The following is a 14,562-nucleotide window of genomic DNA, read 5'->3' as shown; positions in this document are numbered from 1 at the left end:
AAATGGGACTACATCAAACTAAAAAGCTTCTGTACATTAAATATTGAAAAAGTACCAAATGACAAAAGATGTTTGCAAATCATATATTCAATTTGAAGGTAATATTCAAAATATATGAAGAACTCCCACAACTCAACAAAAAACCAAATAACCCAATTAAACAGTAAGCTGAAAAGCTAAGAATTGTTCCAGAGAGGACATACAGACTGCCAAGAGACTCATGAAAAGATGTTCATCATCACTAATTATTAGGAAAATGCCGATCAAAAACAGAAGGAGAGATCATCTCAGGCCTGTTCGAATGGCTGTTACTAAAAAGGCAAGAAGTAACAAGTACTGGAAAGGATATGGAGAAAAGGGAACTCTGGTACCTTGTTGGTGGGAATGTAAACTGGTGCAGCCACTATGGAAAACAGTTTGGAGCTTCCTCAGAAAGTTAAGAATAGTACTTGTGTATGATCTAGCTATTCCACTGCTGGGTATTTGTCTAAAAACTATGAAGAGAGTAATTTGAATAGATACATACAACCCTGTGTTCGTGGTGGCATTATTTACAATAGCCAAGACATGGAAATTGCCCATTGATGAATGAATGGATGAAGGAGGGTATATAATACAGTGGAATACTACCCAGCTGTAAAAAATATCTGTATCATCTTGCCATTTGTGGCAACAGGGATGGACCTTGAGAATATTGCATTAAATAAGTCCTTCAGATAAAAATTGATACTATATGATTCTACATAAATGTGAAATATTAAAATTTTTTAAATAAGTGAGCAAACTGACCAAAAGAAACACATATTCATAGAGAAAAGAGTAATAATTACTAAAAGGGAAAGGAGGTGAATTGAGTAAAGAGGGTCATTTGTATGGTAATGGGTGGAAGCTAAGCTTTTGGTGTTGAGCGTACTGTAGTTTATACAGAAGCTGTATGCATGAAACATGTTATAAACCAACATTACCTCAATAGATTACATAGTAAAAATAGCCTCAATGGTATGATGGAAGATAAGGATATTTAAAGATTATAATATTTGATATAGCTGAATTATCCTTTGGAAATGTTTAAAATACTTCAGCATTTGCAAAGTTGTTAGAATTTATAATATTTTATATGTATTTTTATATGTACATTTTAATAAATATAATTAAAATAAAAGATTAGTATTAATATTCTCTTAATTAAGATGGTGACTGAACTGAAGTGAGCAACTGAACTGAATTGAGATGGCACACATTTGTTGAAGTTGGAAGATCATTTTGTTATTTGTAGATAATGAAACAGAGTTCTTTATAATAGTATTTGCAATATAAATTCCAGTGATACTTACTAAATGTGTCACATAATAAACTTTCAAATATCTTCAGCTGTATTTTAGTCAGTTCTTTTTATGGTAGAAATATTAGAAGAGAACTTGGGCATCTAACAGTTAATTAAGTCTGACAGGACTGAAGCGACTTACATGCATGCATGCATTGGAGAAGGAAATGGCAACCCACTCCAGTATTCTTGCCTGGAGAATCCCAGGAATGGAGGAGCCTGGTTGGCTGCCTTCTATGGGGTCGCACAGAGTCGGACATGACTGAAGTGACTTAGCAGCAGCAACTGGTTGTGGCAACTTGCTTTTTCAGCTCCACAAGATATGTCACTGTTTTGAAGGGAAAGAAGTCTTTACTATAAAAATAATATATCTTGTTGTAAAATTAGAAAATAAATGGCCAAAAAAAATCAATATGGCATTACCAATTAGACAAAAACATTTCACAGTTGCAGAAAATTCTGAAAGGCCTTTCCCTTAAATTCATGGACTTTTTTTTTTTTTTTTCTAAATTCATATATATAACAAATATGTTCTTCACAAAAATGGAACCAGGAAAGCGTACTGTTTTACAACCTGATTTTTTTTTTCTTGGCCTTATGAAGTTTTTTCCAAATCAGTAAAGCTGAATATACTTCAATATAAAGCTGAGTATATTCAATATATTCAAGTATATTGAATATACTCAATATACTTCCTAATAGCTGATGAAATAATACTATTTAGCCAATTTCTCACATTTGGAAATGTGGATTCCTTTAATTTCTTACACTTTGCTTATGTGTATGTCTTTATGTGCAGTCAAGACGACTTCTTTAGCTCAAGATCTCCTTTACCAGCTTTCTTCCAGGCTCTCAGTGTATGAGATTGACTATTTACTTGTACCTTGACCAATAATGACACAAAAATATCCTTGGATGATTTTAAATTTCAGCATTTTCCTTTTGTTTACACATACATACGCAGTTACATACACATTTCATATTTTTCATGCCCAATTTCTTTATGTTGGTGAGATTACCGAACCAACCAAGCTTTTGTGTTTAAAGATAAACGACCCAAGAAGTTCCATTTTCATACATCTTCCATATGTAATCAATCAACCTTTTTTTTTATTAGGCAGTTTTGAGATTTGTTGTCCATATTAATTTTTTGCCACCTGGGAGGTATGTAATGTAACCTTTAAATGCAGGTGTCCCAGAAAAATCTTGGGGAGAGAATGTATGCCTGTTTCTTCCCTACTTATGTCTACTCTTCCTTCTTTCTCTGTCCCTGCTTCCCTCTGCCTTCACCCCATTTCTGCCTTCTTCCCTCTTAAACCTTCTCTTCCTATTTATACACTCATCACAGATTTTTTTCTTCAGTTCAGTGGCTCAGTCATGTCCAACTCTTTGCGACCCCATGGACTGGAGCACGCCAAGCCTCCGTGTCCATCACCAGCTCCTGGAGTTACTCAAACTCGTGTCCATTGAGTCGGTGATGCCATCCAACCATCTCATCCTCTTTCGTCCCCTTCTCCTCCCGCCTTCAATCTTTCCCAGCATCAGGGTCTTTTCAAATGAGTCGGTTCTTCACATCAGGTGGCCAAAGTATTAGAGCTTCAGCATCAGTCCTTCCAATGAATACTCAGGATTGATTTTCTTCAGGATGGACCAGTTGGATCTCCTTGCTGTCCAAGGGACTCTCAAGAGTCTTCTCCAACACCACAGCTCAAAAGCTTCAATTCTTCGGCACTCAGCTTTCCTTATGGTCCGGTTACCATTTATGAAGACAGAGACATGAGCAGTGGAAGATAGATCATTGAATTAAAGATCCCACCTCCAGTTGGAACCCTCATCTGTCCCCCGGCTGACCACAGAGTGTCCCCCTACCTACTCTCCAGAGCATCATTCCTTCGTATCTGCTGCCAGAGCCACAGTTGCATTCATTCCAAGGACTAACTTTACAAAATTCCACACCTGGAGTGACCTCTAGTCACCCAGCATCCATTTTATGTCTCCAAATTGTGTAGGACTGCAATCTTTTGATCAGTTTCTGAGAAAATGCAATGAAGCGTTTCACTCTTTTAATTTAAAGCCACTAATAAAATACGTAGTTGGTCAGCCCAACAGTTTCTTACCTGCCACCAGTACCAGTGACAGTTTCTTGTCATTCCCTGGGCAAGTTGTATCCTAGCCAGTGTTCAGTCTTACTCCCCCAAATTAATGAAATACTTTTCTCCAGGATTTTGGTGAAGGGTGGGCTGTGTCTAATTTTGCTAATGCATCTCCCAGATTTCAGAGAACTACCAGCTTTGCCATGAGTCAAAGCTTAAAGATCTATTTCTGCTGTTTTTCTCAAACCAAAGCTCATTGGAAAAATAATGTATAGTGTTACTTGTTTTATTATAGCAATTTCCTAATTAAAGCAGTTAATTAATGCAAAAAAAGTTTTTCATGTCAGATCATTTTCTCATCTATCCTTGTAAACTGTAATTTTTATTTCTATTATAATTACTGTTATCTTAACAGTTTTGGTTATAATTTCTCATAAATTTAATTAACTTATAATGGCAATATAGCTCATTAAATTTGATAATTTAGTGGCATTTTTGGCTCACCAGTCGTTAAAACTTTGTATTGACCAAAGACAAATAATTTGTTAACCTTTTTAATCATTAACATTCAAATAGACAAAAATTTCATGGTTTCAATTTGTATTTCTTTATGTTTGTTGACTATTTGTTCTATGCTTTACTAGTTGTGCACTTAATCCATCTTTCTTTTAGGGTTGTTTCTACATTTAAAACCTTATTATCATCATGGTTGCATTCATCATTCATCCTCTCCTCTTTAGAAATTATTTGTTTTTCAGTTCCACAAAAAAATATTCTTCTAATTACACTTAATAGTGTGGGGACTAATATACTTGAAGTTGTAGAAATGTAAATTAATAATTGTGTAATGTTCAAAAAAGCCTTGATAAAAATATTTGTCACTCACTAAAATTCTTAAATTTAGTAATACCTTTATTGGAATTCTTTATGATTATACCCTTTTTCTAATAGTGTGTATTTTCTGCTCAGGAATATGGTATAACTAAAGCTGAAAAACTGGAGATTGCCAAAGGCTACTGTACTCCTCTAGTTAGAAAAATTCGCTCAGATCTTCAAAGGACACAAGATGATGACACTGTAAATAAACTCCATCCTGTGTAAGAGACTGTACTGGTATTTAAGTCTATAGGCATCTGTTTTTGCATACTTGAAATCTAAATTTTTGTTGTTCCTATGACTAAGGCAGGAGTGTATCACTTTTTACACTGTGGAAATACAGATTACCTAGATGTTCCGAATAGTGAACTTTTCAACCAGTATTCTTTTTGGCTCCAAACTGGAGGAAAAAACTGAGGGTCACAGGGAAAGGGGATGTGTGTTACCATTCACATGCGATCATCAGTGATCATCCTCATTCAGCAGCATTAACATCTGTGAGCTCCTTTAGTGCTGTGATCTCTTTCAGTGTTAATAAAGGTGCTTAAATGACCTTCTTACAGTGAACTTGACTAATATTAACTCTTCTTTGGCTAATCTCAGTGGTCTCAGTTAGTTTCAGTTATCTTCATGTTAGAGAAATGTCTACTAAGAACACCTCAGTTGTGATGGAAAGAGTGATAGATTCACTTACTAGAAGATTAAATTCCATTTTACAAAATAATTTCAGTACTTAATGAGTCTTAACTGTGTGGTTATGTTTTAACACTGTCTGCTCCTGACTTTTAGGTATTCCAGAGGTGTTCTGTCACCTGAACGTCATGTCCGTACCAGATTGTATTTCACCAGTGAAAGTCACGTACATTCTTTACTGTCTATTCTTCGCTATGGTGCTTTATGCGATGTAAGTAGAATAAGTTACATCAATCTACTTAACAAGTATGTGTTACTGAATTTGTAATCAGATCACTGACATCATTTTTTATTGTACAGTTTTTAATAATTCATTATTTGTCATCATTTGTCAAGAGTCTACTGTTTACCAAGCATTGTGCTAGATGTTGGAGATAATGACATGTTTTCTTCCTTCTGGAGGAAATCCCTTTAAGCCAACAATAATACAAATTATTGTAAGTGATCTACAAGCTGGTGACAGTAAGATGAAGAGAATCTGATGAATTCGCATTATTTAGGGATTAGAATCGACAGGATTTGGTGTTTGGACATTGTGACTCTTACTGTAACATAATGAATCAATACCAAAGCTTACTGGCTTAAAACAAGTACGGACATTTTTGGTTTTTTTTTCTCTGTCCTGCTTTAAATGCTTGACTTGGGTCATTTAGGCAGTTTTGCATTGTGTCTCTCATGAGATTGCAGCTCAGACAGTGGCTGGAGCTCAAATCACCTCACAGCTTTCTTTTCATATCTAGTTCTTGATGTGCTGACTGTCAGGTGGGGGCTTGGCTGGGGTTATGGACCAGAATACATACCATGGCCTCTTCGTGTGACCTCAGAATACAGCATATTCCTCAGAAGATAGCAGCTGAGTTCCAGAAGTGCACTGAGAAAACAAGAGCAAGCATAAAGTATTTTTATGATCTAACTTACCAGGTTATGTCCTTTCACTCTTACTGAGCATTTTTGGTTGAAGTGGTCACAGAGGTCCATCCAGGTTCAAGGGAGGGAGGATAGACTCATAGTACTAGATGAGTGGAATATCACTTGTCACTCACTATAAGATGAGTCCTTGGGATTGGAAATATTTTGGTGGCCATTTGAAAAACGGGGTCTGTCACGGTATGTTAGCATACAATCCATATTTCTCCCACGTGCAGATTTCACTTAATCTCCTCTACAATATTCCTCCAAGCTTATCTATTATAGCATAAACTTGACCTCCAGGATCTCATTATCTAAATTGTTCAGATATGGGTGGGACTCTTTGGGTAGAACCCTTTGAGTGCCCAGGAGAACTCAGTCTCATTTCAGAGACCTATGAAATGAAGACACCAATTATCTGTCATACATTTGACATACAGCATCGAGAAGCATAGGATAACTGCCTTAGGCAACCTTTTCAAAAAGAGGGGAAAACAGAAGGTACACCATGGTCGTCACTGCTCCATGGCAGTTTTGAAGTGTGCCTAGGTACTTAATGCCCGTTCCTTAATCAGGGCTCTGGCATACTACTAGGAGTTGTTTTTAATGGTTCATGGCTTTATACTTTTGATTCTTGATGGCTTCATCTAGGTCATCCTTCCTTTTCCATAAAAAGTAGCTCATGCTTGCAGCTAAGTAGTTTTTTTAACCTGCTTCCTGCCCAAAGAAGTTTGGAGATCCAGAGTCTTTTTACTTTTAGTTCAAGATGGTATAATTTTAAAAAACAAAAAGGAATATATAATTTACTCTATTAATTCACACCCACAGATCTCTTAAGAATAAGTTAATTTATACATTGGACTCCCTCTTTGGCTGCTGAGAGAGTACTCAGCAGTCTTTATTGTTTAATAGGGAGTATCTGAGAGATATGCTGATAAGATCCTGAGAAAGTCATTGTGTCTTTGAAAAATCTGTGAGCCTTAAGTCTTTCTGAAGTCTTAGCAAGTGTTTTTACCATCATACCCATGTTTTCATGACAGATTCTTGTGTTTCCATTCTTCCTAAAAGCCACTTTTGAATTATAGCATTGTTGACTCTCTGGAGAGGCTGGAAATAAGAAACAGTTTTATTTCTGATTCCTGCAAGTCTTGGATCCTTTTTAATTAACCATTTCCTATAGCTTATCTCCCTCTCCTCAATGTTTATCAGAGGTAACGAGAAGAATCTTGGTGGTGTTTTCAGAATTTTTTCTGGAAATCTTAGTAGCTAGCTCATTGAATTACACTGTCTACAGGCTATAGTATTTCTATATTTTATGCCACTATGTAGAACGCATTTTTTATCCTATAGTTTCCAATAAGGTTTTTTTAACCCTCCTATGATCCCTCACCAACAGTCTCCTCAGTGTCCTTTAGGCTTTCATTAACACTCTTTTTGAGGCATCTTAACTTTCCTTACCACTCTCCTTGAGGCCCTTCCTGTGCTTACAGATATGCAAAGTAAGAAAGGAGAGTCAAGGAAGGTTCCCATATTACCAACATAGGATCATTTACAAAATTATCCATCATTCACTGAGAAGAGTAACATTTGCAGAAATATCAGGTGTTAGAAGGAAAGCAATGAGTTTAGTTTTAGACAGCTTGAGTTTGAGGCGCTAGTTCTCAAGAGAACTCAATCTCATTTCAAAGACCTATGAAATGAAGACATGAATTATCTGTCTGTCATAGGTTCAACATACAATAGTGAGATAAGTGAAGATAAATCAAGTGGAGATGACCAGTAGCATGTTTATATGTAAGGCTAGAGGTATGGGTTGAAGGCGCAAGAGTTGGGAAGCCAACACATTAATGATGCCTGAGGCAGTAGCTGTAGATAAGATTCCCTTGAAGTCAGTATTTGAAAAAGTGAGGAAAATGACATTTTAGAGATTAGCAGTGGAAGTGCTAACCAAGCAGATTTAGAAATTATAAAACCCCTTTCTCAGTACACTCAAACCACAGATTATCTAGAATACACTGTCACTTCTATTATATATCAAAAATATCTTTCAGCCATCTCTAAGGTACCAAAAAATAAGAATTAAAAAAAATTTATATATATATATATATATATATATAGGTATATACATTTATGCACATCTATAAAAAAGTAATCCTTAAAAGAAAATGAATTCAACTTTGTATTCTTTTGTACTTATTAAAATAAAGGACAGTGAAATGTACATGAAGATTTGGAATATGTCTCTTGATTCTTAATATCTCTTATCATTGGCCTTGATGAATAATTATTCACAGAGTTACCCTAAGGCTGTGTAAGTGTTCTGTTCCCATCAAATTTTCTAATTCATCTGTTCTTTCCCCCTTGTTTTTATTTCTTTTTTTATTCCTTAATGGAGTAACAAAGGAGCATCCCTTGATTACATATACAGATTATGTGGGCTCAATCGCTCAGTCATGTCTAACTCTGTGACCCATGGACTATAGCCTGCCAGGCTCCTCTGCCCATGGGATTTTCTAGGCCAGAACACTGGAGCGGGTTGTCATTTCCTACTCCAGGGCACCTTCCCAACCTAGGGATCAAACCCACGTCTCACATCTCCTGCCTTGGCAGACGGATTGTTTACCACTGAGCCACCTGGGAAGCCCATGTGGTTTAGTGGAGCTTTAATAAAAGAAATAGAGAAAAAATGACTCTTAGTTAGCAAAGGCAAGAGCTTATATATCCGTTAATAATGATGGAATTGTTTTTGGTGGGGAGAGATAGGTTTCTTTTGTGGTCACCCTTGAACCTTGTACTTAGTTATAAGATAGGAAGAACAAAGGATATGGGAATGGATAGGAAGCCTATGGTTGGAGAATAAAAGTGAATGATGGATAAAATTGTAGCAGATAAGATTGGAGAACCATTCCAGGATTGGGAAGCCCTTGAAATGTTTTAAGCAAGGAATTGAACGGCTTTGGTTGCTGTGTAGGCATTAGATAGGTAGAAGTAGATTTGAGGAAACCAGTTAGGAGGCTGTCTCACAGTGATCTAAAGAGTGTGGTGGCTGTAGTATATATTGCGTTCAGCTACATTTCTAAAACAAAAGCTGAACAACTCCACTGTCAAAAATCTGGGCTTCTGGGGTTTAAAAAAATTAAAGTAAAAATTAAGCTCTTATACCAAAATGATGTCCTATTTTCTAATTTTAAAACTTTAAAAAATTTATTTGAACTATAATTAATTATCCCAGCTCATATTATCCTAATAAGAGCCTGTAGCTAATATAATTAAAACCTTGTATGGTCTCTTCCCAGTTGAGATTTTTCAATGTAAACTTGGTAAAATCTGTCTCTCCATAGTAGATTTTTTTTTAAAGATTTATTGAGGAAATAAAATTATAAGTAAGATTTCAAGGAATATATTTAATGATCCTTAATTGTTTAAAAAAGATTTTTATGAATTCTTGCATATTAATTGTGTTTAGGAAGATGGTATAAAATATTTTGTTTTATCTTTTCATTAGATCAGACCTAGCAAAGTCTATATCTGTACCACTGAATTAGATATTACATGGTGTTCTTATTAATAATACCATATCACAGAATCTAATAGATCTTTTCAATCTTGAAAATTTTCAATATTTAACTTAAGCCCATCACTTACAATAATTTACATCTAGTGGTATTCAGTAATGCTATGCTAATTTGTTTTTCTTATAAATTTTGAAAGAAAATATACATACATCTTTGAACATATCCCCTCCTCAAACATAGGCAGATACACACAAACACATGCAGTTTTTACTGTGGAGTGTTGCTTAAGTTGGGAGCAGCTGCTCTATAGCATTTAAACGTATTAATAGCCATTTGTTGAAACTTAAGTATACATGTAATTACACAAATGACATATAATATTGCTTTAACTTTACTTTCCAAAAATTTGGAATGCTTCCTCAGAGACGGATGATGTCCAAATTTAAAAAGGAAATACGTGTTGAATTTTAAAAAATCAGCATGTGGTCTTGACTTTTGGCTTTTGCGTGTCAAATTTTATTTTTTCTTAAAACACAGTCTATATTAAAGCTGAAACTCTTACATACTCTCAGTGTATATATAAAACCCTTATATACAAAAAAATTGTTGGATGCTTTTATATATTTGTAATGTTTATGACATGAGATGAAGGACATTATCTCTGATGTACACAAGGTGTCAATAGACCTTGTTGATTATTGACTGTAGATTTTGAACTTTGAGTAGTTTTCCCTTTTGAGATAGAATTTTCTACTTTGAATGCTTGTAATACGTGTTCTGTAAGGTCCCTTTCAGTTCTGACGCTCTTTAATTACATGTTTAAAGACCATTGATTCTCTAAATGATGGTGGAGTGATTTTAGGAATGAAGCAGATGGTTTTAAGAATCTGCCTGTACTTTCTCCTGCTAATTGTTTTAAAATATCTACAGTTTAAAAAACTACAGTGGAATGAGAGATATTTAATTATAGTCATTACTTTCATGGGATAGTGTTCTGTTTTATGAAACATGACACTATATTAGTTACATTGGAACTTAAGGTTAACAACTGCCCCTTACCCTCAAAATTCAATTAATAGGTATCATATCTCAAGATAGTCTTTATTTTTACTTTCTATGAGTTACTAAAAAAAAAAAAATACCACTAGAGTTTCTAATACTACTGATAAGAGAATTAAAATTATTTAAGCTTAGGTGATTTATTAAATTTAAATTAATGAAGTTATTTTGAAAGATTGTGCGTGGAAGTATTTCATTTGTGTAATGTCAGTCAGGATTAAACGAACTGTCATAATGAAAATAAAATGATTTTCAAGTAATATGAGAAAATGCTTACTATATACCTTTGTTCAGGAATCAAAGGATGAACAGTGGAAACGAGCTATGGATTATTTAAATGTTGTCAATGAACTCAACTACATGACTCAGATTGTTATCATGCTCTATGAGGACCCTAACAAGGTAACAGAGTTCTTGATTTGCATGTGTTGTTCAGTCGCCAAGTCGTCTCCAACGTTTTGAAACGCCATGAACTGCAGAACACCAGGCTTCCCCTGTCCTTCACTATCTCCCTGAGTTTGCTCAAACTTGTGTCCATTGAGTCGGTGACGCCATCCAACCATCTCATCTTCTGTCGTCCCCTTCTCCTCCTGTCCTCGATCTTTCCCAGCATCAGGGTCTTTTCCACTGAGTCAGTGCTTCACATCAGGTGGCCAAAGTATTGGAGCTTCAGCAGCAGTCCTTCCTGTGATTGTTCAGAGTTGATTTCCTTTATGATTAACTGGTTTGATCTCCTTTCTGTCCAAGGGACTCTCAAGAGTCCTTTCCAGCACAACAGTTCAAAAGTGTCCATTATTCCATGCTCAGCCTTATTTATGGTCCAGCTCTCACATCCATACATGACTACTGGAAAAACCATAGCTTTGAGTATATAGACTTTGTCGGCAATGTGGTATCTCTGCTTTTTAATACACCATCTAGGTTTGTCATAGCTATTCTTCCAAGGAGCAAGCATCTTTTTAATTTCACGGCTGCAGTCACTGTATGTGTTGATTTTGGAGCACAAGAAAATGAAATGACACTGTTTCTACTTTTTCCCCATCCATTTGCCATGAAGTGAGAGAACCGAATGTCATGATCTTTGTTTTTTGAATGTTGAGTTTTAAGACAGCTTTTTTACTCTCCTCTTCTACCTTCATCGAGAGGTTCTTTAGTTCCTCTTCAGTTTCTTCCATCTGCATATCTGAGGTTGTTGATATTTTTTCTGGCAGTCTTGATTCCAGCTTGTGATTCATCCAGCCCAGCATTTCATATGATGTACTCTTCATATAAGTTAAATAAGCAGGGTGACAATATACAGCCTTGATGTACCCATTTCCCAATTGGGAACCAGTCTGTTGTTCCATGTCTGATTCTGACTGTTGCTTCTTGACCTGCATACAGGTTCTTAGGAGGCAGGTAATGTGGTCTGGTATTCCCATCTCTTTCAGAATTTTCCACAGTTTGTTGTGATCCACATAATCAAAGGCTTTAGCGTAGTCAATGAAGCAGGATTAGCTGTTTTTTTTAATTCCCTATGATCCAGTGTATGTTGGCAATTTGATCTCTTTGGCCTTTTTTAAATCCTGCTGTACATCTGCAAGTTCTCAGTTCACATACTGCTGAAGCCTAGCTTGAAGGATTTTGAGCATTATCTTGCTCACATGTGAAATGAGTGCAGTTGTGTGGTAGTTTGAGCATTCTTTGGCATTGTCTTTCTTTGGGATTGGAATGAAAACTGACCTTTTCCAGTTGTGTGTGGGCACTGCTGAGTTTTCCAAATTTGCTGGCATAATGAGTGCAACACTTTAACAGCATCATCCTTTAGGATTTGAGATAGCTCAGATGGAATTCCATCACCTCCACTAGCTTTGTTCATAGTGATGCTTCCTAAGGCCCTCTTGACTTCACGCTCTGGGATGTCTGACTCTAGGTGAAAGACCACACCATCATGGTTATCTGGGACATTAAGAGCTTTTTTGTACAATTCTTCTGTTTATTCTTGCATGTGTTACCAGAGGTAAATCAATAATTTAAAGTTTCTCATTTTGAAGATGTTCTATAATATTTTTTTAGGATCTTTCCTCTGAAGAACGCTTTCATGTTGAGTTACATTTTAGTCCAGGAGCCAAAGGATGTGAAGAAGACAAAAACTTACCCTCTGGCTATGGATATAGACCAGCTTCAAGGGAGGTAACAAAGATGAAATTCTCACTCCATAGTTACTACAGTCCTAAATTTAAATGTGACTTCTTTAAGAATTTTCTGTTACATACTGTAATTCTTATCTCAACTACTAAATAGCATGGTTTAAACTTCTTGAGGTATGGTTTGGATGGATACACATTTTTAAGCATATGAGAATTTTATATTTTATCCTTTTTCTAGATTTTTTTGGGGGGATTTTTAAGATCATTATTTAGAATGGATAACTGTAGTTTCTGTTTTTGGCTGTTGTTTTACTTGAGGACAGTCCATGCTTTACTAAACACTTGGAGTTAATTACCGCATTTTAATTCTTATAACCTTACAAAGTTAAATATGTATTCAGCTTTAAACTTTTTTTTACTAAGCTATGATACATATTGGTAAACATTCCTAAATCATAAGCGTGTAGTTTAATGGTACATCACAAAATAAACACAGTTGTAAAACAACTAGCCAGGTCATAGAATAATATCATTTGAGAAGAAATAATTGTGTCCTTCAATATCATAACCTCCCTGCTTTCTCCCCAGAGATAACTACTATCTTGACTTCTGGCACATAGATTAATTTTGTCTACTTTTGGACTTTATATAAAGTGAACTCACAAAATATGTGCTTTTTTAAGGATGGGAAGTAGATTTGGCTTCTTTCATTATGTGTTTGAAATTCATCTGTTCTTCATTTCTGTTGCCATGTAGTTATTACATTAAGTAAATATGGTGCAGTTTGTTAATCCATTTCACTGTGATGATCATTTGGTTTGTTTGCAGTTCAGGGTTTGAAGATGGATGCTTTTATGAACATTCTTTTTCAGGTCTTTTTCTGAGCATATGTATGCATTTCTTTTGGATATAAAATTGCTGGGTTATAGGGTATGCATATGTTCAGTTTTTAAAAATACAGTCAAATAACTTTCCAAAGCTACTGCCATGTCTTTATCAGCACTTGGTATGATTAGTGTTTTTAATGAGTTGTTTGGGGGATTGTGGCTTAAATTTACATTATCCTTACAACCAGTAAGGACTAGTACTTTTTCTTATATTCATTGGCCACTTGAGTATGTTTTTTGTGAAGTGCTACTGGCTAGGACCAGTAGAGTGCTGAGTAGAAGTATTGATAGCAAGCATTCTTGTTCATTCTCAGACTAAAGCAGAAAGTATTTGGGAATTTTTACTGAAATTAGATGACCTCTGCAGGTCATGTTGAGAGACATAACACTTCTTCTAGTTTTCTCTGGACATAACACTTCTTCAGAATTGAATCTTCTAGTCCTAGGACTTGGTATATATATCTCTCTGAATTTAGTTGGCTATTCTTTATATCTTTTTGATAAAATTAAGATTGTTTTAATATCTTTTATTTGTCAGGTTAACTCCTAAATTCTTTTTTAATGTTGTCATAAATGACTCATTTAAATTTTATTTTGTTTGCTATTTTCAATTGAATTTTAACTCAATTTTTGTATAAAGATTTTTTAACTGGCAACCTTCCTGTATGCTGTTTATTCATTCTGATAATTTATCCAGTCATTTTAATTTTCTATGTATATGATCATATCTCTGAATGATGACAGATGTCCAGTAAAATGTTGAGTAGATTTCGTGATGATAGGCATTCTTCTCTTTCAGTGATTTATTATTAACTGTGATGATTTTTTCTAGTTTTTTAGATATCCCTTACCTGGGTTGAAGTTTATTTTTTATACCCCTTAGTTTAATGAAGGTTTTTACATACTTTGGCTTCTTTTAGCCAGCGTTTATTTGTGAGGTTCACTGATGTAATTGGTTTTAGTTTGCCCATTCTTACTGCTTTAAAATATATGTTTCACTGTATGACCATGCCCCAATTTATCCATTCTATTTAGATGAATATTTAATATAATCTTTTTAAACTTACCTGTTTTCTG

At 35.1% G+C, this 14,562-nt stretch overlaps 1 protein-coding gene across 17 annotated transcripts in view; it reads left to right on the top strand.

Annotated features, from left to right (window-relative positions):
* PPIP5K2 (diphosphoinositol pentakisphosphate kinase 2) overlaps positions 1–14,562 on the top strand; it is an 83,111-nt gene that overhangs the window by 49,951 nt on the left and 18,598 nt on the right. For all 17 annotated transcript variants that reach the window (XM_027545498.1, XM_027545507.1, XM_027545503.1 and 14 more), the window contains 4 exons: positions 4,387–4,514; positions 5,083–5,197; positions 10,764–10,871; positions 12,525–12,641. In XM_027545498.1, the coding sequence (XP_027401299.1) occupies positions 4,387–4,514; positions 5,083–5,197; positions 10,764–10,871; positions 12,525–12,641 (468 nt within the window). The remainder of the gene's footprint in view (positions 1–4,386; positions 4,515–5,082; positions 5,198–10,763; positions 10,872–12,524; positions 12,642–14,562) is intronic.

This window comes from Bos indicus x Bos taurus, chromosome 7 (assembly GCF_003369695.1).
Source record: "Bos indicus x Bos taurus breed Angus x Brahman F1 hybrid chromosome 7, Bos_hybrid_MaternalHap_v2.0, whole genome shotgun sequence".
NCBI lineage: Eukaryota > Metazoa > Chordata > Mammalia > Artiodactyla > Bovidae > Bos > Bos indicus x Bos taurus.
The sequence above is the reverse complement of the archived record's forward strand: the minus strand, read 5'-3'. Positions and strand labels throughout refer to the sequence as shown.